This window comes from Arachis hypogaea, chromosome 20 (genome assembly GCF_003086295.3).
Source record: "Arachis hypogaea cultivar Tifrunner chromosome 20, arahy.Tifrunner.gnm2.J5K5, whole genome shotgun sequence".
NCBI classification, from domain to species: domain Eukaryota; kingdom Viridiplantae; phylum Streptophyta; class Magnoliopsida; order Fabales; family Fabaceae; genus Arachis; species Arachis hypogaea.
The window spans coordinates 138,925,988-138,951,913 of record NC_092055.1 but is presented as its reverse complement, the minus strand read 5'-3'; the positions used below and the strand labels follow the sequence as shown (position 1 = coordinate 138,951,913).

At 31.3% G+C, this 25,926-nt stretch overlaps 1 protein-coding gene and 1 pseudogene across 1 annotated transcript; one reads left to right on the top strand and one right to left on the bottom strand.

Moving 5' to 3' along the window:
- Nucleotides 1–2,136: 2,136 nt before the first annotated feature.
- LOC112782495 (signal recognition particle subunit SRP54 2 pseudogene) lies at nt 2,137–5,478 on the bottom strand (annotated as a pseudogene).
- A 13,672-nt stretch (nt 5,479–19,150) lies between these two features.
- On the top strand, nt 19,151–23,777 carry LOC112784658 (protein NSP-INTERACTING KINASE 1). The gene is made up of 10 exons (XM_025827949.3): nt 19,151–19,480; nt 19,558–19,690; nt 19,780–19,851; nt 19,965–20,108; nt 20,234–20,305; nt 20,432–20,491; nt 20,613–20,710; nt 20,827–20,976; nt 21,341–22,062; nt 23,124–23,777. Exons 1-10 carry the CDS (start codon nt 19,249–19,251, stop codon nt 23,448–23,450), a joined length of 2,010 nt encoding a protein of 669 aa, XP_025683734.1. The 5' UTR covers nt 19,151–19,248; the 3' UTR covers nt 23,451–23,777.
- The last annotated feature ends 2,149 nt before the right edge of the window (nt 23,778–25,926 follow it).

Here is a 25,926-nt window from a genome sequence, read left to right as displayed (position 1 = left end):
GTTGAACTTTTCATCAAGTTATCCACTTTAGTTAAACCACAACTCTTAATAAAATAAACATGGATTATGTATGGGTTGAGCTACCATTAGGATAAAACAAGAAACATGGATAATTCAAGCATGCTTACCAGTTACCACCAATAACATAAAATAGTGGTAATTATTAGAAAGTAGGACTCTATATTATTATTATTATTATTATTTGCACGAATTTTGTATATATAGTCTTTTTTCTTTTTTTAATTTATTTCATACTTTTTTTTTAATTAACAAAGATTAATCAAATTCTAGATTTTAATTTTAATATTATCTCATGATATTATTTATCAAAATCTTAAACTGGTATAGAAGAAAAATATATGAATTATTATATCTCTATAGTAAGATCATATATTTTTAATTATAGACTAGAAGAAAGTAATTATGCTATATGTACATTAAAAATTAGTTATTAAATCAATCATTTATATATAATATATATTAAAATACAACACATATTAAAAATAAATTAAACAAAATATATATATATATAAATACATAATAATTATTAATTTTTGGTGTGTACATAATAATTTTTTTTAAAAAAATAACAATATAATCAATACATAATTGATTCAAGTGATAAATCATCTTACTTAATAGTATTCTCAAAAATTCGAACCATAGTTATAAAATTAAAGATTATAAAAACTTACTAACCAAGGCCTATTTAAAATTTTTAATTTGAATTGAATTCTTTTCCAATAATAAAAATATATCTTCTGGTGGGTATAGTTTATTCCGATTAAAAGAAATTAAATTAAACCAACTTGGGTTAGTCGAGTATTTAGTTCATTAGTCCGTTTAAGTAAGTGTTGGGGGTTCGAATTTCACATTGTGCATGCAGAAATTCATTAGTAGACTCTTAAATGGAGCTCAGATCTACCACAGATTAGTCTTTGACCTGTCAGATTGGAGAATACCGTGAAAAAATAAAAAGAAATTAAATTAAATTAAATTAATATATATTATTAGGGGCGCGTTGACATGTATATGAGTTAGCCTTATATAAACCATTTGCCAGTTGCATGCACTACTAAGCCAACAATAATAATGATCAACTTGACCAAAAGAAAATGAGGGAAATAGAATCAAATTAATTTTTATATATAAATATTATTAAAATGGCAAATAGCTAGGTGTGAAATTAGGTTGATTATGTCCTATTGACCAAACTATAATGTATTATATAGTACAGCACAAGTATTATACAAGTACAAATTGATTGGTCAAATGAAAGAAATATACTGATAATAACTAATAAGTGATCTCTTGGTGTATATACAAACACCTTTAATTTGATAACAATCAAAAGACAGGAAAAGAAAGGTGAGTCCTAATCTGTCTAATGATATTGTTGACCATTTAGTCCACTACATAAACCATATACCTCACACAACAAGTGCTGGGAAAAAAAAAGCATTTTATTCCTCTCAAGTCTCAACTATATTTTTTATGATTATATTGCCATACTTCTGAATTTGATATAAGCTTCTTTTTTTTATTATTTTTTTGGTTAAGTGGATGATGCAATATAAGAAAATAAATATTCGGATATTTATCGACCGATAATGTTAGAAAAAAAAAAACAAAAATTTGTTTTATTTATTATTCATTAATTTTAACAACATTTAATAAATATTAAATAAACAAGTTATTTTTATTCAAGATAAATTTATTTTTTCCCCACCTCATAATATAGTTTTCCTTCTTGTTTCTGCTTAGAACCCTTTTTAAAATAATAATAATAATAAATGCTCTTGATTCACTAATTTCCACACACGCACCATATTTTTATGCATGACATATCATTTTTTTGGGTTCCACTAACTAAAGTTGAGTGGTTAAGTCCAAAATCATCCATCTACTTAATTCCATATATTTTCTGTGTTTCATTTTTTTGGAAAACCATATAATCAAAATCAGGAGGGTAAAAAATTAAAAGGGCACTGTTTTAATTTATTTTATAGTGTCACGTACAACTCACAAAGTATGATAGTAATAACATCAAATAAATCAATTATTTTATTTTCATATATCAAGCATAACATACATCACTATGATAGCAATTAGGAAAATTGTATGATATTGTTGTGGTAAGCAAAAGAATGAATGTGTCAATTTCTTATTAAAAAAAAAAATTAGCCAATGTTGGAAGGTGTTGACAAGTTGTTCAAAAATTAGCATTTACAGTAGTAATTAAAAATAAGAACAGTAGTAAAATCCTAAACCCTTAGTTCTCACTTCTGAACAGAGCACAAAAAAAGAAGAACAAGCACTAGCAATGTGCACCGACCTTCGATCTGAGCAGTCACCATTTCCTCAGAAATTAAAAAGAGCAGCAGAAGAGTTTTAACAACACAAAATCAACAATTTAATTTCAATCCACATTCAGAAATCCACTAAACAGAGCATAAGGCCAGGTTCATTAAACTAATTGCCATCACCAAACATTCCCATCATGTCTTTTGCAGATCCCATCTGCTTCATCAAGTTCTGTAGCCCGCCCATGCCACCTATTTGCTGCAGCATCTGAGAAGGGAGGACTTTGCCCATTTGTTGGGCATTCATATTTCGAGATAGGGCACTCATGTCACCCTTCTTTGGGAATTTAAGCCCTTTCATTTTGCTCCAGATTTTTGCAAGACGCTTGTATTCTTCCAACATCTCCATTACTTCCCTTACTTGACGACCAGCGCCCCGAGCAATTCGCATTATCCGAGATTCATTCATGATCTTTGGGTTTGAACTGTCCAACTCTTCATTTGTCATTGAATCCATCATTGTCATGTAACGCTTAATTTTTGCCTGGCTTTCTTTCTCACGGCCTTTTGGCATTAATTCAGCACTAAATCCTGGAAGCATGGAAAACACCTGGCTGATAGGGCCCATTTTAAGTATCTTTTGGAACTGCTCATACATAATCCTCAAGGTGAAGTTTCCTTCAGACAGCTTTTGAAGCAGTTCTGGCTGTTGATCCATAGGAACGACTTCATGAATTTTGTCCATAAACCCAGACCAATCACCCATGCCTAACAGTCGGCTTACAAAAGGTTTAACATCAAAAACTTCAAACTCATCCATGTGTTCTCCCGTTCCAATGAATATGACAGGACTCTTTGTTGCCGCAACAGCACTAAGAGCACCACCACCCTTTGCATGGCCATCCATTTTAGTAACAATTACAGCTCCAACTGCAACACTCTGCTTAAACGCTTGAGCCTGATCAAAAGCAGCCTGACCAATACTGCTATCCATAACAAATATGACAAGATCTGGTTTCGTTGCTTCTGAAACTTGACGCATTTCTTCAAAAAGAGCAGCTTCTTGTTTGTGCCGTCCACTGGTATCAACGATTATGAGATCACACTTTTCTTTTTTGAATCTTTCTACACCGTCCACAGCAATTTTCACAGGATCTGACTCCATGTAACTTCCATAGAAAGGGATCTTAGCTTTAGTGGCATTTTGTTTCAATTGATCAAATGCACCAGCTCTGAATGTATCTGCACATACAAGTGCTGGCTTCCAGCCCTTCTTCTGATGATAATACGCATACTTTGTACAAGTTGTGGTTTTTCCAGATCCTTGTAAACCAACAAACATGACGACACTTGGCTTCCCCTTTTTTGGAGTGAAAGAAGGCTTCCCAGCATCCAGCATTTTACATAGTTCTTTAAACACAGCTTGTTGGATGATTTTGCGCTTGTCGTGACCAGCGGCGAGATCTTCGAGGTTGACAATCTTCTTGATGTTGGTCTGCATGTCGCACACCAGCTTGAATTGAACATCGGCCTGGACAAGAGCTCGCGTGATCTCGTTGAGGCACTCTTTCAGAACCTTCTCATCGATCACCGTCGCATTGCTCATCTGCTGGAGAGCACGCGAGATGCTCCCTCCGAGCTGTGCAAGAACCATCTTCGCGTCTTCCGATCAAAAAACGCTCAAGCAGAATCTGAAAATTAATCGATCAATCAGATATGAAATTAAAGGCTAGCCAGAGCACATTGGAAAATCAAAAAATTATCAACATGACCATATCTAAATTCTGCCACCAACATTCAGCAACAAACAAAGAAATAAAACATCAGGACATTCAGCAGCAAAAACACCATTACCAACAGCATTCAGCATTCAGCATTCAGCAACAAAAATTATCATTCAGCAACAAACAGGGCATTCAACAACAAAAATTAGCATTCAACAACAAAGTGTCATCAATCAAATCCATATGATCTTATCAAAATACAATCTCAAAAGTTAAATAGTAAAAAGAAATATCTAAATATTAAAAGCCAACATGAAGATTTATCAATCATCAAAATCCATAAATTAGAAGAACCTTGTGACCGACTATTATTCGAACTAGGTGGATTAGGATTAGCAGAATCATTTGAATTAGGAGGATTGGCAGACGAATTATTACTCAAACAGGCATTATCAGCAACTGCTTCTTGTTAATACTTTCATCCATAACTAAAATCAATAAATCATAATCCAAATTACGGCTAGAAATTCAATAATCATCCATAAGACCATAGAACAGAATCAGTAACAAATCCATTACTCAATTTCAGAAACAAATCCATAACTCAATTTCAAAATCAGTAACAAATCAGTAACAAAAGCACATATTATAACAGAATCAGTAACATCAGAAATCAATCACCAACTTTAGAGTTCAGATTCACAAATCCCTAATTTCAGAAATTGCATATTTGAGTAATTTGAAATTTCAGAGTTCAGACCACTAACCTTGACTGAGAGAAATTATAAAAGCTAGAAATTATAAAAACAATCAGAAATATGGTTAAAGCATTTCATCAAACATGTTGAGTGCGGTAAAATTAAAACGAAATAAGAGAATCCAAAGCTTAATTTCAATGTAATAGAGAAGAGAACAAAACTATTGTAACTTTAATTTAGTCTATGAAAAAATCCAAACCACTGCCAAATCAAATAATTACTTATTGTAGTAGAAATCAGAAGAGTATTGGTGTTGTCTGTTGTGTGAGTGTATTGTCTGGTGGCGGGTTTAGGGAACCCACGGCGGGGACAACAGAGAGCAGTTCGACGGCTGAGTGGAGCACGCGGGTTGGTCGCAGAGTTTGAAGCAGAGCAACGTGGCTTCCAGACGAACGCGAACGCGAACATGAACGGCAAACAAACGGCGACGGAAGCGCGGCTGAGCAGACAAAGACGACGGACGCCGAGCTCGAGGAAGCAACCGCGATCGGTGACAGCGAACAGGGGTTAAAGACTTGGAGCACGAGGGAAGCTAGATGACGGATGGGGAACTTTAAGTGCGACGGACGGCGGCAGTATGCCCCTCCTTGTGGCGGTGGTGTAGGCTTACAGTGCTAGGGTTTTGTGGCTGGGTTTGTGTGATTTCTGAGACTGAAAGAAAGAAAGGGAGAACGGGAGAAAGAAATGAAGGAGCTTCCCTTTTTGTGTAAACCGGCCCGGTTCCGGTTCGGTCTGACCGTCCGGTTCTTGTCCGGTTCAACGGTTTTTTGCCGATTTTTTTATTGTCGGTTTTATATGCCTGACCGGATCATTAATACTATCGGTTTGCGGTTAAACCGGTCCGATTGGCCGGTCCGGTTTGGTTTTCAGAACATTGGTTACGATGGGTAACCGGAGATTAATGGGTTGGATTAGTTTGGCTGGCCCAATCGTCTGAATGAGGGAGTATCCGAATGGGTTTGTGATCCAAGGCCCCCGTCCAACTTCAGTATGAGAAAATGGGGGTGGTACCTGCAAAGACACTCCGATGCCAAAGTCAGCAAAGGGAGCAAAACAGGTTTAGAGAGTATTGGGATTCTGAGATACCTGAGAAGTGTCAGTGTATTTATAATGGCGAACCCATAACCACCGTTGGAGTAGTTCTGCTATTTAAGGTGGATAACCGTTCCTTTATCTTAGGGAAGTTGAGATATGGCACCTGAAAGTGGGTAGAGAGATTTTAGGGGCAGTTACTCATTTGAATGAGTGCTTATCTGCCAGCTAATCCTCGTCCCCGACTTCTTTAGGGTAAGTCGTGGTAAGAACCGACTTCGTAGGGAGGAGGTCGGTATAGGGCGAGGCTCAATCCTTTGGATTGGGCCTTTCGTTTGGACCTGGGCCTTATCCTTGGGGTATGAACAGTGCCCCTACTCGAGCCCAATTTCTTTTAAGACTTGGGTTCGAGTATTCTACTTGGGGTCGTAGCCGACTTGTGATGGAACCGACGTGATCATTTGGAACCGACGTGACTTTTCGTGACTTTTGGTTTTCACAGTTACGTCTAATCAAACGTCGCATCCGTTAGAGGTTTGCGTAGGTATTAATTACCTTGGAAATGGTGCACCCATTAATAAATCGGTACGTATTATAACGTATCGGTACGCACTGATATGGAAAATAAATTTCACGTGGCTTATTACTATTTGTCCATATTTTTAACGTATCGGTACGTATGAATTTATCATCGTACCGTAGCAAACACCAAAATATTATTAGATCATAATAGATTTATTATATTTATTGACATGTAATCAGATGTGAGATGTCCAGCAACATTGAGTAATCTTGTTTTAATTTACATGCTACTGTCAACAACACAGAAAACAAGTGAAGAAGATTTATTACAGATATCCAATAGAAGCATATGATACTTTTTATTATAAATGATATTATTTTAATAAATATCAATTTATTAGTAATTTTGTTATGCTCTATGAAGCACAGACACTTTGCTAAGTTGTCATGTCCACGTGTTTGACACATTTCGGACACAACACATTTCAGACACGCGTGTTTGCCGTGTCTAACCGTGTCTTAATAAAAAATAAAAAATAAAATTTCAGACACGTTTAGACACATATAAATACCATCGTGTGTGAGCGTGTCCAACTTTATTCTTAATATGTATTCCTAAAATAAATTCAGAAATAGTATATATTATTTTTTATTGAAACAAAAAATATTTTAAATAATTTGTATAATTAAATTAAGACATTAAAAATAATTAAATATTTAAATTTATATTTTAATATTAATAAAGTATTAAAATATCATTACGATTTATCTAAAAAATACTTTATATTTTATATATATGCGTATCCCCGTATCTTGTAATTTTTAAAAATTTGTGTGTCGTTGGCGTGTCCCGAGTCATATCGTATCCCGTGTCTGTGTCAGTATCCATGCATCATAGGTTGTGCTGAACAAAATTAATCAGGAATTGGCACAATCATTTTTCCAGAATTCATATTTTGGAATTATCTATTTAACTGCTTGATCTGTGTGAGGAGAGTTTTTCATACATTAGTGATGACTATAGTTGTAAAAATCGAACCGGATCGACCGGTTCGATTAAAAAATCGGTGAATCGAATTTTAGACCGGTTCAGTTTACTTTTTGGACCATTCAAAGATAAAAACCGATATGAATCGATAAGAACCGACAAAAATCAGTTAAAATCTATGAGAATTGGCAAAAATTGATCCAACCGGACCGGTCTGGTAACACCGAAATTTTTTCCAAAATGATAAGGATAAGGTTTGAACTTGAATCCTCATGGTTGCAGCCATGATGTTTGTTATTATTATATATAACAAAAACTAATTACATAGTAAACATTCAATTAAATTTTTTTATAGATATCTAATTTAATTTAATTTTGTATTCTCTATTTTTTGAATTAATTATATTTTAATATGTACCATTTTTAATCTGCTTCATCTATTTCAACACTAGTGTTGTGATTAAGGTTATTTATTTTAATGCTAGTGTTAAAATATACTGATATTATGGTTAGATGATAGGCTTTGTGAATTAATTATGTGATGTACTAATATGTTTGTTACTCTTATTGTGTCAAAATTAAGATATTATTATAGTAGTACTGACAAATTTTATGTTTATTTTTATATTAGTTATTTTTAGAATTTGAGACATGATTATTCTTAAATATTAGTGAAAATATGTATTTCAAATTTTAATTTTAAGTTTTTAACTATTTTATATTTTTATATTTATGTGGAATCGAGTCAACCGGTTCAACCAGTAACTTATCGGTTAAACCAATAAACCAGTAAACCAGTAACTTGATCGGTTCGATTTTGACAACTATAGTTATGACACCCAGTCAGGTAGGATTGTGAGAAGAAACATTAGGAGATTGATGGTTGATCAAAACATGCCACCTGAAGGCAGTAATGATGGGTCGAAGCATGAAGATTTGAATATACTGCCAGAGGACATGTGGCAAGCAGATGTTGAAAGCCATGAGAGCTTTGCAGTTGGAGGCCCAATGATCAATCTATATCTAATTAACCCTATATCCAATAGTGAGGAGGTAGAAGTTGAACCGATTGATATACCTAATGATGATGATGAGGAGGAGGATGCTGAGAAACTATTTCACAAACTCCTAACTCGCACCGACTCAGCCTGCTATTTTCCAGCCATATGATCATCTCCCTCACTTTACCACGTTGAATCTGGATGTAATGAACCAAGATTGGTCTATTGATCAGGGAGGTCTCAATGATGATCCAATTAATGAGTTCGTAGTTGGGTAACAGTTTGAGAATAAAGAGGAAGTTCATATGGCAATAAAGATGTATATCATTAGGAGGACTGTAGATATAAAATATTAGCGAGTGGCCATGTGAAGTATTCATTTTAGTGCACTTAGTTTGAAATGGGTTGTCAATGGAGCATACGCATTTTCTATCATTAAATGTAGGAAAAATGGAAGGTGAGAAAATACAATGATCCTCATTCTTGTATACAAACATCAATGAGACAACATTATTAAAGGTTGGACTCGAAAATGATAGCTCAAGTGATCTTCTTAATTATAAAAGCCGATCTAACCATTAGCATAAGGGTTTTGCAAGGATTTATTAAAACCCACTTTAACTATAAAGCATCCTATAGAAAAGTTTGGCTTGCAAAGTAGAAGGTAATCGCTAGAATATACGGAGATTGGAAGGATTCATACAATTAACTTCCTAGGTGGCTATTTGCAATGTAGTTGTACTTACCATGTATGTGTCATTATGTTGTCTTTAGTTATATATGCAATATTAAACGAACTTATGTTCTAACAGTTATTATGATGTAGGCACATGGGTTCAACTTATAACTCAACCATACCGCAGTGTTGAAGATAGTATTATGTTTTATCGGATTTTTTGGACATTTTCATCACGTGTTGAGACTTTCAAGCATTGCAAACTGCTTATTTCTATTGATGGTACTCACTTGTATGGTAAATATGGAGGCACCTTGCTTATAGCTGTCACCCAAGATAAAAATTCAAATATATTGTCTATTGTATTTATAGTAGTAGAGGGGGAGACGAAGGAAGCCTTGCAAGAACTCTGAGTACCACTCCCCTCTGCCCCAACTACTATCATGACTGTGCATCACATTGATGTTGAGTGGTGATGTAGGGATATGCTGATCTGCACTGAACTGTCTAACTACATGGTCCACCTGGTGCTACTCGACAATCAAAAACATAGTAGACGGTACACAACATTCCATGTACCCTCGTCCTGTAGTACGCTATCCGGAACGATGTGCTGGATGAGTGGGTCATCATAAAGAATCCAATCAACATATACAAGTTCCACACATTATAAAATACATAACAAGGCAATTACTTACGAACACATTTATACTTAAATCCAAATATATAGATTACTTATGTCGGTCATCCTAATACTATTGAGAACCCGTCTCCAGGTCCTCAGCCTAGTCTCCTTACGATCCCTAACGGGATCGTATCCCAACCATCTGCAAATCCTATTAGTTCTCATAAATTATGCATTCTTAGTCGGAAGAGTTGAGAACGACAAAATAAATAATAAAGACTAAATGCCTTTGAGCCAAGGAAAACTTTCACTCATCAAATCCTTGGGATTGACATGGAATAATGCAATGATATGCCCAAAAAAAGGAACAAAGCATCACAGTTAAAGTTTCACTGCCTACTATGTGTGGCTTGACACATTTGCTAGTAGAGAAAGACTAGAACAACAGAATTATAAGACATCTAGCCACACTGATTAAGATTCTCTAAAGTGGGAGCCACCTGATATGGACTCAATCTGATGCATCCAGAAACAACATACCTCCTATAATCTGCATGATATATGCTTGAGTGTATTGGATACATCGCTCTTCCATGGAATCCTCTCCAAATCATGGTACACTTTTGCCCGAAATCATGATAGATTAAGGACCTACTTACTCTAATTCTGTCTGTCAGCAGGTTTCGTATAGCTCCTAGCAACTGCATACATAAATTTTTTATTCTACGTTTACTAGAGAATATCTTCCATTCTATCATATAGCCACTAACAGGATCTCCTTCCGTCCGAAATCCTAACTGGTAAGTCACATCCTCCAAGGTGATCGTCATCTTCTACAGGACAAATGAAAAGTATGTGACTCCGAACGCCACCTCTCGATCAAAGCAGACACTTGCACCAGTCATGATCCTAGTCAAGCATGTAGGTACATGACTGAAGCTAGCTTGTGTGAAGAATGGCCTTGCTAGCTTGTTGGGACGTGTTAGTATATTTTTTCTAATACGTAAGATCCTACCACCCTAAAAAGACAAACAAAATTATATAAAACTCCGACTACCAAAAATATAAATTTTATACACATTGAATGCATAAATTAAATTTTATACTATGTCAAAGTCCTCTGGTAATATGATTATCCCTATCTAATTTATACATGTTCTGTTCATAACCTCTCAACAAATTTTGCTCCATTCGTATAGTCTATATAAAACTTAAAAAATATAAAAAAATAATCTCGTCAATACATAATTTATTTATACATATTCAAATCTATTACAAAATTAATAATTTATTACTATACTTAATAAAGAACACATAACACTAATGCTAATAATATGCAAATATTACTCTAAATACACTTTAAATTTAAAATAAAATCACAAACAATTCTATTGTAAATATCTATATCTATATATTGTGATCTATTTTAAAAATATTTACTTCTACACTAATTAAAAATTACTATATATATTACTATTAACTCTAAAATTATAAGGTATTCTAAAATATTTATTCCTATAACAATTAATAACTATTTTTACATAACATTAGTGTAATTATTCATATAATGCTAATCTAACTATTCTTAAGTATTCATTTCTATAATAATTAATAATTATTTTTACATAATACTAATATAATTATTCAAATAATGTTATTATAACATTATTTAAATGCTAATAATATGCAAATACTGCTCCAAATCACAAATAATTCTATTGTAAATATTTATTTTTTTATATTGTAACCCTACACTAAAAATATTTATTTCTATAATAATTAAAAATTATTCTATATATTATTATCAATTTTAAAATATCTATTCTTATAATAACTAATAACTATTTCTATATAACACTAGTCTAACAATTCACATAATACTAATTTAACTATTTATATAATTTAACTGTCTAAATATTTATTTTTATAACAATTAATTATTTTTTTTACATAATACTAATCTAATTATTCAAATAATATTATCATAACATTATATAAATTGAATAAATAAATAAATATAACATAAATATTAAACAAAAACAATAGCAGAGACAAGAAAACTAAGCTCAAGGGTGAGAAGGAATCGAGAGAGTTGAAAAAGAAAATTGAGAAAGAATTTTAGAGAGAGAAACTAGAAAGTAAAATACAAAGAGGGTAAGAAGCCTTTTATAATTGAGCAAATCGATAAATTGCATACAAAATTTTTAGTTGGTAGAGTAATTAGATGAACTGAAGCAATCATCTTACAATTCGTCGAGATATTAGACAAACTATGAGAAACCAAAAAAATAGAGCTCCGTATTTAAAGTCAGATTAATTTTTTTTAGAAATATTTCTTTTATATATATATATGGAAAAAAAAGCCTAAAGACACATTTGGGTATTAAATTTGGGCACATCTATCCTAATATAGTGACTCATTTAATATGGAAAGGTGTGACATGTGGGGATCTAACCAAAGCTAATGTAATAACACTACGTTTGGTTGGTGTTTGTGTATATTAAAAACAATGGTTCTGAAAATCGGACCGGACTGACCGGTTCAACCGGAAAAACCAGAAACCGGTTACCTAATCGGTCCGAGTAACGTCGAAAACAGTCTGACAAAAAATCAGTGAAAAAATCGGTTGAACTGATGATTAACCGACAAACCGGAAGAACCGTCCGGTTTTTTGGCGGTTTAGTGGTTTGCAACTTCACATGCCAAACGAAGTCGTTTTGGCTTTTTTTTTTTTAAAAAAAAAGAAAGGCATACGCGAAAGTCCTAAGCTCCTGACCTAACCCACTATGCCACAGCACTAACCCTAATCTGAGTAATCTTCCCTTTCTTCCCCTTTCCAAGTGCATTCGGCGCCAACCTCTATTCACCCACCAAGGCCACGATTGCCACCCACAGCCATCCACAGCAGCCGCGACCACCACCGGCCGAGCCCGCCTCCTCGTCGCCGAACGTCACCTAGCCCGCCTCCTCATTCGCCACCCACAACCATCCACAACAGCCACGACCACCACCGGCCGAGCCCGCCTCCTCGTCGCCGAACGTCACCTAGCCCGCCTCCTCATTCGCCACCCACAACCATCCACAGTAGCCGCGACCACCACCGGACGAGCCCGCCTCCTCATTCGCCGGTAAGACTCTGTTCTTGTCTTCTTGATTTTGAACTTGCTTCCTTCTGAATTCTGATTATGATTTATGAGTTCTATGCTTCTTGATTTTGATTTTCTGAGGTTCTGATCTTGATTTATGAGCTCGCCTGTTCTATACTGCCTTCTTGATTTATGTTTTTGATTTTCTGAGGTTATTTTGATTGCTGTTTCATTATTTTCATGATTGATATTTTTTATTTTGAATATGTTTTGCTGCTTCTGTTTGCTGCTTCATGAATGATGATGAATATTTTTTGCTGCTTCTTATTTTGATTGATGTTTCATTATTTTCATGATTGCTGTTTTTGATTTTGAATATGTTTTGCTGCTTCTGTTAGCTGCTTCATGAATCATGATGAATATTTTTTGCTGCTTCTAATATGTTTGCTGTTTTATTATTTTCATCATTGCTGTTTTTGATTTTGAATATTTTTTGCTGCTTCTGTTTGTTACTTCATGATGAATATTTTTTGCTGCTTCTGAATATGCTTGCTGTTTCATTATTTTCATGGTTTTGAATGTAGAACTTGCTAGTAATTGTATCTTTTGAATGTAGAACATTATGGGTTTGTCATTATGTACGTTTTATTTTTTGTTTAGTTATAAACTTTGATGTTTGAAGTTGTTTGTGAACCTTTAATATTAAGTAATGGATAATTTATTATGTGAAATATTAAATTTTATTAAGTTAGAAATTATTGAATTTATATACTTAAGATTATTTTAAGTTTTTTTAATAATTTTATTTAATATTTAATTAAACCGGTTGAACCCCGGTCGAACCAGTGAACCATTGAACCAGTAATCTCACCGGTTTATTGACCGATACGGTTCTCGCAACCTTGTTAAAAACACTTACAATAACACATGTATATTATTTGTTTTGTGAGACACAAATTTAAAAGAGATACGGTTACATATAACTATCTACAGAAAATATGTATTTTATATTTCGCTAAAATGAAGAGACACAAAAATTTGACTTGAGATAGATTAAAATATATTTTTGGACAATTTTATTTTGACTAATTTTTTAAAATTATAAAATTACCCAACTCACATTAACGTTCTTTTTTCTCTTCTCCTTTCTCCCTCTTCTAACCTCCATTGCTACGACATCTCAACTCTTCCTCTCCAAATCTGTTTCATCCTCATTCTCCGCCATCGTAGATATATTAAGTAGCTCTCTCTCTCTCTCTCTCTCTCTCTCTCTCTCTCTCTCTCTCTCTCTCTCTCTCTCTCTCTCTCTCTCTCTCTCTCTCTCTCTCTCTCTCTCTCTCTCCAATGACGTTGCCTTCGCTTCCTCTATCTCTTTCATCTCTATCTTCGTCTAGTAATGAGAAATAGTATTGGTGACTAGAGTGGTCGGCTACCATTGTAGATCTAATGTCGCTATAATCGCAAACACGAAGAAAGTTGCCCGTGTCGAACGCTGCCGTAACCCCGAGCACGAAAAAGGTCGTCCAACACTGTCTTTTCCTTCGCGTCTCCCTTCGTTATCATCGTCATTTTTCTCATCATTTGTCTCACCTCTTATGTGTCAACAAACTCTCAACCTACCTCATTTGAGCATGCGTCTTTTATTGGGTTTTGAATGGACTTCTAATTAAATACTAATTGCTTGGTCAATATAGAGATAATAAAAAAAAAAAAATTGTGAGAAATATTTTATAATTTCTTTTAAAGTAAAAATTATGATTAACAATTTTATTTAGTAATTTTTTTATTATTGTAAACAAATTGTAAGTAACGATTTTTTATTGCATTGTACCGTCATAAAATTATGACTAACAATATCTCTTTACCTACAGTTACAATCACTATTGAATAATTCACCCTTCTCATCCCATATAGAAGTAATATACCAAATATTCGGTCATAATTAACAAAAATAATTAGCACTAATGGCTTAGAATCTCTTGTTATAATAAGGGGAATTTGATTATAAAAAAATAAGTTATAATCAGTCTCAAAAAGAAGGAAACATGATTGAGTGAAAACTAGTTGTGGGTCTAAGAAGAAGAGGAGTGGCAGCTTTTGCTTTTAAAAATTTCTTACCCTTTTTGAACAAAATTTAGGGTATGACTGTCTGCTGAGGATTAAACCAAAATGGCCCCATAGTGTTGGTTGTCTAGCCTATAGTGTTTTTTGAAATCTGAAAAAAACACACACATGATGTATTATCATCATGTCAATTATTCGCTTATAACAATGAAATTATTCTCTCTATTTTAAAAGGTGAAAACTTAAATGCAGTCGACTTCATATGAAATTGATATTTGAGAGCTGTTAGATAATTTGATTGATTTGACTAAATTTTCATCTAACATCTCTTAGGTATCAACTTCACGTGAAGTCGACTTTACCTGAGTTTTCACCATTTTAAAAAAATCATCATTTTCACCTTTTTGAATTTATTGAAAAAATAAAAGAATAATTATTTTAAAATAAAAGATAATTTTTTTAATCAAAATGTAGAGTTTTGAGATGTACATATTTAATTGTTGAGTTGGTAAATGTATTATCAGAGACTAGTATAAATAATAAAGTTTTTTGAGAATCAATTTAAAAAATAAATAATTTTTTAAAAATAAGTTTAAAAATTAAAATTTTTTGTGTAATTTTATATGGCAAAGTTTGCTTTGGAACTCTACAAACTATAAAATACAAAAGACATAGTAAAACTAAAAATTACAAAGAATGACAACAAAACTCAATTATCATACATAAATATTACACCTTTATGTGTATGTTATTTGATGTTATCATTATATTGCACCCATACACTATACATTTCCTTTCATTTATTCTTTCTTCTTTGCATTGTAAAAAGATTGTCTTCCTTAGAAAAGTTCATTCTCCAAACCATATTTAGAGATAATTTTGTTTTGTTTTTCTAATTTTTTTTTCTCTTAATAGCTTAGTTTTGTTTTGAAAACTATTTTTCATTTGCATTTTGCTCCTCATGAAAAAATTAGTTATGTAATTTCAATCTAAAAGGCCTGCTTTTCACATCCTACAAAAAGAACAAAAAAATAGAAAAAAGAGAAAGGCATTTTGCATTACGAAATGATAAAAAATAAAATGTTTTTCACCATTAAAAAAAGAAAAACAAAAAAAGGGGGAAAAAGATAAAAAGACTTCACGGAGTCTGCAAAAAACTTTTACTGCCATTTTTTCAAAAATTTCCAATACCGGCATTTTTACAGTTTTAATTTCCACGATAAAATGTTTTAATAATAAAGATGTGGTAAAGTATATTTTTTGTTTCTAAAATTTATAAAAAATTTTAAAAATATCTCTAAGTTTTATTTTGTTTTAATTTTGTCCAAAAATTTTTTTATTTGCATCAAATATATCTCTCACAGCTAAATTTTCAAAAAATTTAAGACCAATTCAATAATTGATACCAATAAAAAATTTAAAGATATTTTTAAAAATTTTATCAAATTTTAGAGACAAAATATATTTTACCCATAAAGATATAATATTTTCATCTCTCTATCCCTATTATGTCAATTTTTTTTTTGAAAAATGTTATTTGTATACCAAAATCAGCTACTAAAATCAGCCACTAATGTATTTATGTACAAATACATGTGTGATTTAATTTATTTTTAATGTGTATTTGTATTCCAACATATATTTTATACTGATGACTGTCTTTAGTGGTTGATTTTGGTGTACACCTAGCATAATGTTTGAAAAAGGAAAAATTAGAATGTAATTTTGATATGTAAAGTAATTTTACACGTGTATCAAATTACGTAATACAACAACTTTTTCACATTGACCACGTAAATGGTCATCCAAAAGAATGAATGTAATTACACGATTGTGTAAAATGTTTTATATTATCCAGTGCATTAAAATTAAACTTGACAAAATTATTATTAAATAAGTCTAACTACACTTGCAAATTAAAAAGAAACAAGAAACAAAATCTTAACTCTAGATTTTAGGCACAAAACGTTGCAAATATTATTTTATATACTAGTTAGAACTAAGTCTTATGATTCCAATAATGGAGCAGCTCATATGGCATGTTATAATGGATTAGTGGGTGACCAAATCCATCATCAATCTCCACACCTCCTTCTTGAGATTCTGACATTCTTAATACTTTGCACTAAAAAAATATTGTGGTTTGGAATTTTACCGAATGGCCAAACTCAGGGAATGTTGGATTCTTCACAATTCCAAGCTTGAGAGCATAATCCATCTCATGCATAAACTGACCAACTTATGGCTTAAGCTTTTTGAGTTTTTCAACAAAACCGAATAAAATATCAGAAAGGGTTTTGGAGTAAATAAAACTATAAAAGCATAGTAGTTTATACTAAATTATAGTGTACCTTGTTATTACTATTTTTTAAAAATAAAGTAGGGCGAAAAATGACAATTATAATTAAATTTTTGAATAAAAAATACATTACACATGACATCTTTGTTTTTTTTTTTTTTTATTGAAAAACATCTTTTATTATAATATGATTGTGTATCTTTTAAAGATAAAGTCTACAATGCATGTGATTACCGTGACTATATGGCTGCGTTTGTTTATAGAGAGGGATACTGAAACAAGAATATTAAGACACAAAATCGTGTTTAGCAGATGAAATATAGACAGAAACATTATGTCAAGAGATACTAAATTAGTGTATTTTGTGTCTAACACAGAGACTGTAACAAGTGACACAATTTATTTTTTATTTTTTTATTATTTTTGTTAATTTTTTAATTATATTTTTTATTATTATATTTTTCTTCTCAAATTTTTAAAATAAATTAGATTTTCATAATTTATTCTATTTTATAATCAAACAGAATATAATAACATTAAATTTTGTGTCTCTCTTTTTTATATCTTGTTTTTAATATCTTGTCTTAACCTGTTCTAAAAAACAAACGTAGTAATTTAATAGTTAACTATATTTAAAAATATTATTATAATTAAAATTCTACATTTTTATATTTCAAGAATTTTTTATTTATCACTTTAAAAAATATGGTTACATAATAAAAATTATAACTTTAATTTTAACGATGTTTTTTAAATATTACTAAAATGATATAATTACCATATCCATGACCATAAACAACATAACATGCACGTATTTTTAATTTTTTTGGTTTTCTATTGCCTCCTTTAATCTGTCCAAACAAAGATTCTTTAACTTGTCTAAGGAAAGATTATTTCGTTGTGAATTGTAATTTCATTTGAGAATTTGTTGTTAATAAATTTTCGATACTTATTTAAATGGATTAGTATTAATAAACTAATTGTTAGACTAACTCAACCTAGTTTTTTTTTTTTTTTTTTTTTTTTTTTTTTTTTATAAATATAGAGCTCAAATTCGCGATTTCTATAAATATAAAGAGATTATATCATTTGAGGTATAACTCGTTTGCTGAACTTAGTTACATGCATATATTTTTAATAGTATGTATTAGGTAGGATTTCAAGTGCACCGAGAGTACTGATGCACCAATTCTTTTAACCGTTGATCTGAATTATAAAAAATATATATAATATATATTAATTAAAATCAACTATTAAAATAATTGGTACACTGGTACTCCCCGGTGCACTTGAAATGTTTCCATTAGGTAGTAAAATCAAATGATATCTCCCGTGCTTTAGTGACCTTTTCTTCTGATATTTTTGTTTCTTTCGGTTTTGTTTTGCTGTGGTATGCGTAAATTATTGTCAAGTACCTCTTTTCGCTTTCTCGTCATGTGAATCATTATTCATTAACCACACACAACACTGAATTTCCCATTATCTCCTTGCATTATTCACCCCTTGCCAATACTATTATTTCGATATTTAAAAAATTACAGGGTCTGAGGGTAAATAACATAGCCAATATTTATATAATTGCAAGATAGAAAAAAAAATGTCAAAATTTAAGGGTGATAAAATGAAAGTTTTAATAAGATTTTTATTTTTAATAACATGACATGTTAAATACCGACAAATCTCAAGTTAACACACTACATTTATGTATTGATATTTCCTAACAATAAATATCAAACTCAAAACTTTCAAAAAAAAGAAATTTTTGAGAGTCAGTAATTTTTAGTAATTTTGACCATCATTTGATCAGTACAAACATAAAATTATATTTATCAAATAAATTTTATTAAATTTGGTAAATATAAGTATAAATTATATGTTTTTTGTATGCAAAATATTTATAAATATGAGTGCAAATTATTACTAGTTAAATGTTCGTTGGTCAAAAATGATAATATTTACTGATCATATAAAGCATTGTTCAAAAAAAAAAAAAACAGCTATATAGATATTGAAGAAACTATTATTTTCTTAAAATCTTAGTTATAATTGGTTGGTTTTGAAGACCATGAACGTATTATCCTGATAATAATAATATATAAAAAAAAAAGAAAACTGATTCAATGACACAGGCATGTTGCTAAGTTACCTTTATATTATTCAAAAGCATGTATGTCTTTTTCCTCTTGGGCCTCACCTGACACAAGATTGTTCATCAATGGGATTCTCATTCTCCCTTCAACTCTTCAATTCTTCTTCTTTCTCATTTTGAAACAACTCACTTTACTTTTGAGATCAATGGGGTTCTCAAGAACTGCAGAATCTGCACTTCTTCTTGTGGCATTCTTCTGTCTTCTGAGATCTGCACATGCTTTACTTTCTCCCAAAGGAATCAACTTTGAAGGTATAAAGCATAAACAATAATCAAATATGGTTTGCTTTTCAAGCTTTCAAAATAACTCTAAACTCTCTTTAATGTAGTGCAAGCTTTAATGGCCATAAAAGCTTCTCTAGTGGACCCTCATGGCATTTTGGACAATTGGGATGGAGATGCAGTTGATCCATGTAGCTGGAACATGGTCACATGTTCTCCTCAGAGCTTTGTCATTAGCTTGTGAGTCTCTTCATAAAAAGACTCCATTTTTACTCACTATATTTGAACTTCAAAAATGGGGTATGTTTACTTGGTTTGTTTTGGTGCAGAGGAATTCCAAGTCAGAATTTATCTGGTACTCTATCACCAAGCATTGGAAACCTAACAAACCTTCAGAGTGTGTAAGTTAAAAAAAAAACACTATACTCTTCAAAATGTGTGATTTTGATGATTCTTGTGTTTATTATTTATTTATTTATTACTGCTATTTAATGCAAAGTTGGGTCTTTTTCAGTGTGCTGCAAAATAATAACATAACTGGACCAATCCCTTCAGAGCTAGGCAAACTTTCCATGCTTCAAACACTTGATCTCTCTAATAACTTCTTTAATGGGGAAATTCCTCAATCTCTTGGTCATCTCAGAACACTTCAGTACTTGTAAGCATTTATGAGACCTATCATTATTTCAGGCTTTAAATGCTTTATTTTGTTTTCTTTATTTTTTGTTTCAAGTTACAAAATTAGCTGATTTGTCTAAATAATAATTATTAAAATGGTTTCAGGAGGCTTAATAATAACAGTTTTTCTGGGGAATGTCCTGTGTCAGTGGCTAACATGGCTCAGCTTTCTTTTCTGTAATTTCCATGAACCTTTTATTATTATTATTAGTATTATCATTTTTTTTTGACTTCATTAAATGGTACATTCTTTTTCCCTTTTCTTCTTAAGTTGAGTTATTGTTTTTGTGATAATCAATTCAGTGACTTGTCCTACAATAATCTAAGTGGATCTGTACCAAGAATTTTGGCCAAATCATTCAGGTATATGAATCTTTGTTTCTTTCTCTAGCATGCACCAAAACAAATGTGTTAAATTTCTAATTTGGTGTACACTTAACATGGTTGTTAACTTCAAATTCTTCGGCTCTTTATGTTGTTTCAGCATTGTTGGAAACCCCCTTGTATGCACAACAGGAAAAGAAACAAACTGCCATGGAATGACACTGATGCCTATGTCCATGGACTTAAACACTACTCAGAGTAAGATCCTTTCAGAATTGCTTATTTGATTCTTGGAAATTAAAGTTGAATCCTTTGGCCATACCCTTTGCATAGTCTTTGCATTCATGTTAACAGCAATGTCTTTGCTTCCATAGGCGCTTCACCATCAGGCACACATAAAACTCACAAAATCGCCATCGCTTTCGGCTTAAGTCTTGGATGCCTCTCCTTTATAGCTCTTGTCTTTGGACTTGTTATATGGTGGAGGCGCAAGCACAACAAGCAGGCATTCTTTGATGTCAAAGGTACATGCCATAAGAAATTTTTTAGTTGAAGTTAACTACTTTTGTTTAGGTGGTAGAGCAATATCTGATTGGATATCAGTATAAGAAAGCTTCGCATTGATAGTGCATTGAAATTAAATCGTAAATTTGTACCTGATACAGTTACATATCTAAACATGCTATCTCATAATCTCACACAAGAGTCTATTGTTATGGACTTGAAGCATGAATTATGCATAATTCTAATACTATGTCGTGAAACAACTTATTCTGCAGATATAGAGTGCTAGTTAGAAGTATATGAATAATTATATATCTAACAACACGGATTAACGAATTTGGTCCAAATATACTTGCCCCTTGATGTGATTACTCGATGTTACAGACCGGCACCATGAAGAAGTGTACCTTGGAAACCTGAAGAGGTTCCAATTAAGAGAACTTCAGATTGCTACAAACAACTTCAGCAACAAGAACATACTGGGAAAGGGTGGTTTTGGAAATGTGTACAAAGGAAGACTTCAAGATGGGAGTGTTGTAGCTGTGAAGAGGCTGAAAGATGGGAATGCAATTGGAGGGGAGATTCAGTTTCAGACAGAAGTTGAAATGATCAGCTTGGCAGTGCACAGAAACCTCCTTAAACTTTATGGATTTTGTGTTACACCAACAGAAAGGCTTTTGGTTTATCCCTACATGTGCAATGGGAGTGTTGCTTCACGTCTGAAAGGAAAGCCAACATTGGAGTGGGGAACAAGGAAGCAAATAGCATTAGGGGCAGGAAGAGGATTGCTGTACCTTCATGAGCAGTGTGATCCAAAAATAATCCACAGGGATGTGAAAGCTGCAAACATATTACTTGATGAGTATTGTGAAGCAGTTGTTGGTGATTTTGGGTTGGCAAAGCTTTTGGATCACAAAGACACACATGTCACAACTGCTGTCAGGGGTACTGTGGGACACATTGCACCGGAATATCTCTCCACAGGTCAGTCCTCTGACAAAACTGATGTCTTTGGATTTGGCATTCTCCTTCTTGAATTGATCACTGGCTTGAGGGCTTTGGAGTTTGGCAAGGCTGCTAACCAAAAAGGTGCTATGCTTGATTGGGTGAGTTTCTTTCTTTCTTTCTTTCTTTTTTTTTAGTAATGCTACACATCCAAGTCTTTTAAGGTAGCGATTGGTGAAGAGACAGAGACAGAAAAATTGAGACTGAGAGACAGAGACTAAGAGAACAGAGATTGAAATAAATTTCAGTATTATGTTTGGTGCAAAATGGGAGACAGTAATTGAAACAATAATGAAACTCTAATTTAATTTACACAAAGGGTAAAATTTGAATTAAATAATTGAAATGAGAGTATTTTAGGTATAAAATGTTATTAAAGTTTCAGTCTCCATCTCTAAAAATTTTAGTCCCATATGTTTCCACTTTTTAGAAGTACTGAAATACTGAAATTTTGGAGACAGAGACAGAAATTTTAGTACCAGAACCAACAAACATGATACCGAGTCTCAGTCTCTCAGTCTCTGTCTCAATACCTCAAAACAAATGCTACCTTAATGAATCAAGTTCAATCAAGTTAAACAATAAGATTTAGAATAATGTTAACTATAACTGATTTTTGTTATGTTAGATCAACTTAGTTGGACTTGATTAACAAAAAGACTTGGATGTGTAGCATTATTGTATTCAAAAATTTATTATTTTATTTGCGAAAAATACTTGTAATTATATTTTTGAGTAAAGTGACAAATAAACCCTTAAAAATTTATACTTCAAACAAATTAGTGCTTAAAAAAAGTACTAATAGATGTAAACACACTACCTTCAAATTAGCTCCTATGATTAGGGTAAAAAGTCTTAATTCGAACTAACTTGTTCATGTTTGTTATCCTAGAGGACTTAATTGGTATTTTTTTTTAGAGACTAATCTGTTTGAAATATAAGTTCTCATAAATTTATTTGTCACTTTACTCTATATTTTATGTACTCATTTAAATATAAATTTATCATCACTATAAGATCAAGGGCGAAAAATACTACTTTTACCTATTTTTTAAAATCTTTGATATTTCTTCTTTAGTAAAAAGATTGTTATCAATAATAACACACCAAAACTACTTTTTGTGAATAAAAAAGTCTATATATGTTCTTGACATTGATTCAGGTAAGCAAAATTCACAAGGAGAAGAAGCTTGAATTACTTGTAGACAAGGATCTAAAGAACAACTATGACAGGATTGAGCTTGAGGAAATTGTAAAGGTAGCTCTATTGTGCACACAATATCTTCCGGCCCACAGGCCCAAGATGTCTGAAGTTGTGCGCATGCTTGAAGGTGATGGGCTTGCAGAGAAATGGGAAGCCTCACTAAGTGCCCATGACACAACAAAGCCCAACAAAGCCCATGAGTTCTCTTATTCAGATCGTTACTCTGATCTCACTGATGACTCTTCTTTGTTGGCCCAAGCTATGGAACTCTCCGGCCCAAGATGAGAATTTTTCTCTATATATATATTTTTTAATGTTTATGTTTTCTGTTTTTTTTTTTTTTTTTTTATAAAGAAATCATATGAAGTTGGAGGTGATATGATAGTTAGTTGACTTTGTTTAAAATCCCCCTAAGATTAGATGTATGATAGAAGTGTTTAAACTTGGAAATGACTCTTTTTTTTTTTCTTTGTTATTTTAGAGAAATTGTACAGTGAAGATTGTTGCATGTTAATTGCAGTGCAAATTTTGTATTACTAGGCATTCAGTAAAGCTTGATGTTGTAATTTTAATTGATTGATTGATTAATGAACTACTTTCAAGTTTTCAACATATTTGATGTTGTAATTAAATCTATTAATCGAATTTAGCATGTATTAATGACGAGCATATGGGTAATAGGAGGGGTTTGTTATTTATTTGATAAAAAAAACAAAAGTTTAATAATTTTTTAATCAAGATAATAGGCTTATACATGATGAAAATAAAAAAGTTAACATTGATTAATTTCTCATTTTTTAATTTTTTTTACTAGTTACTAATATGGATAACAAAAAATGTAAAAAACTAAGTCAATATAACAAATATATTTTAAGAGTTTAGTTAGAATACATATTAAGAACTTAAGATTATCCTCAATAAAAAATTTAAAATTTATTATTTTAATAAATACGTTGAAAATTTAAATTTTGTATATTTTTTATATTAATAATTTTTTTAAGGTATATCTTAGCTAAACTCTAATAAAATTTTCTATCAATGTTAGATATTGTTCAAACCAACAAAATGTGGGATGGCTGGTGGGTAGTGGGTACAAGCAAATTTATTGAGAATGCTAGAAACTGATATTTTTTTGTGGAAAAAAAATGATTTATTATGTGTGTTCTAGTTTCTTAGCACTTCTCCTAAACCTAGCTAATTTGATAAAATATTTTGGATAGATAATTGTTCTTTTAAAATATAGAAAATATCTCACTTTGTATTTAATAAATTAAATCGATAATATGTTTGTGCATTTAGCTTTGAAAAATTAGTTTGTACTTTTTTTTATGTTAAAAAATTTAATATAATTTTATGTTAATACATATCTATATCATTCATTTTCACTTTATTATATTTAGTTCTATTAAAGTTATTTTAAATTTTAAAAATAATTTTATCAAACACAATTTTTATAACTTGTATTTATTAAAAATCAGTTTTATTTTAATTTAGCAAATATAATTACTATAATTTTAAAAAATAATCTTTACTTTAAAAAACCAGATCTTAGTATATTAAAGTATATTAATTGTACTTTATTTAACCAATTCCTTATTTATCATTTGAAATAACAAAAAAAAAAAATTGAAGAAAAAGATAAATATAAAACATATAATCCGAAGGGAAAGAGTATATATATTTTATTTTGTGAGAGTGCAAGTAACTGTCCAAGGGTATCAACCTGATAATGCGACAAGAAATTCCACTAAAATAGTTTCTGTCGAAACTTAACCATGATCAACTAGTATCTCACCTTTCATAAAAGTTCAAAGTGCACCCACTTTTTTGGACCACTCTGACTCACCACAGTTTTTTACTCAATACTCAAACACAATATTAATATGGAGAATATTATCTCTGAATTAGAAATTGTGTTTAAATTTTAGACAAAATATAACTTCTTTTTTGGTTTTTTATAGTTTTTTTTTTTTCTGTCTGACATGTTAAAATTAACTTGGGTGGAACGTTAAACAAAATTTTAAATACTATGATTTTCATCGTAATTATCTTGAATCCCGTTAGGGAGGCAATGGAGTATTTATATAATGTGTATAATGGACTATTTATTTGGCTCAATATAAGTTAAAAAATGAACATTCAGGATAAAATACTACTAATTTTTCAAATACAATACACTCATACTATACAGAATAACCATCCAAGTACCAGGAATAATAAACATCTGATATCCTACTGAATCGAACATCTCTAAACTCCCATTGTACACATTGTACAAATATTAACCCTCTATACTTCCTCAATTATCTTTGATTTGAATAGAGTTAGATTTTAAGCACGATTTTTCTCCATTTTTTTTTCTTTTAAACATTCTATCATGATAGAGTTTTTTTCTTTAAAATTTTGTTAATTAATAACAAACTGTATAAAACACACAAAGAAAAAACTATATTTGTATTTTTATCTTTTCTTTTAATCTAATGTATCTATTAAACATTAACATCAACCGATAGAATTAAATTATTAATAATTCATAGATAATTGTAATTAGATTATAATATAAGTTTATATTATAAAAAAATTTCAAACACGACATGTTATTAAAGATTAATCTCCACAAATTTAAATTCTATTTAAGAAATACCGTTAGTCAATAAATTCTGTATATACAAATTTTTAATACTTATTTAAACAGAAAAATAATTGTCTCACCAATTCAAACTCAAGTTAGTTTTATCATATAACAACATATTAGATCATA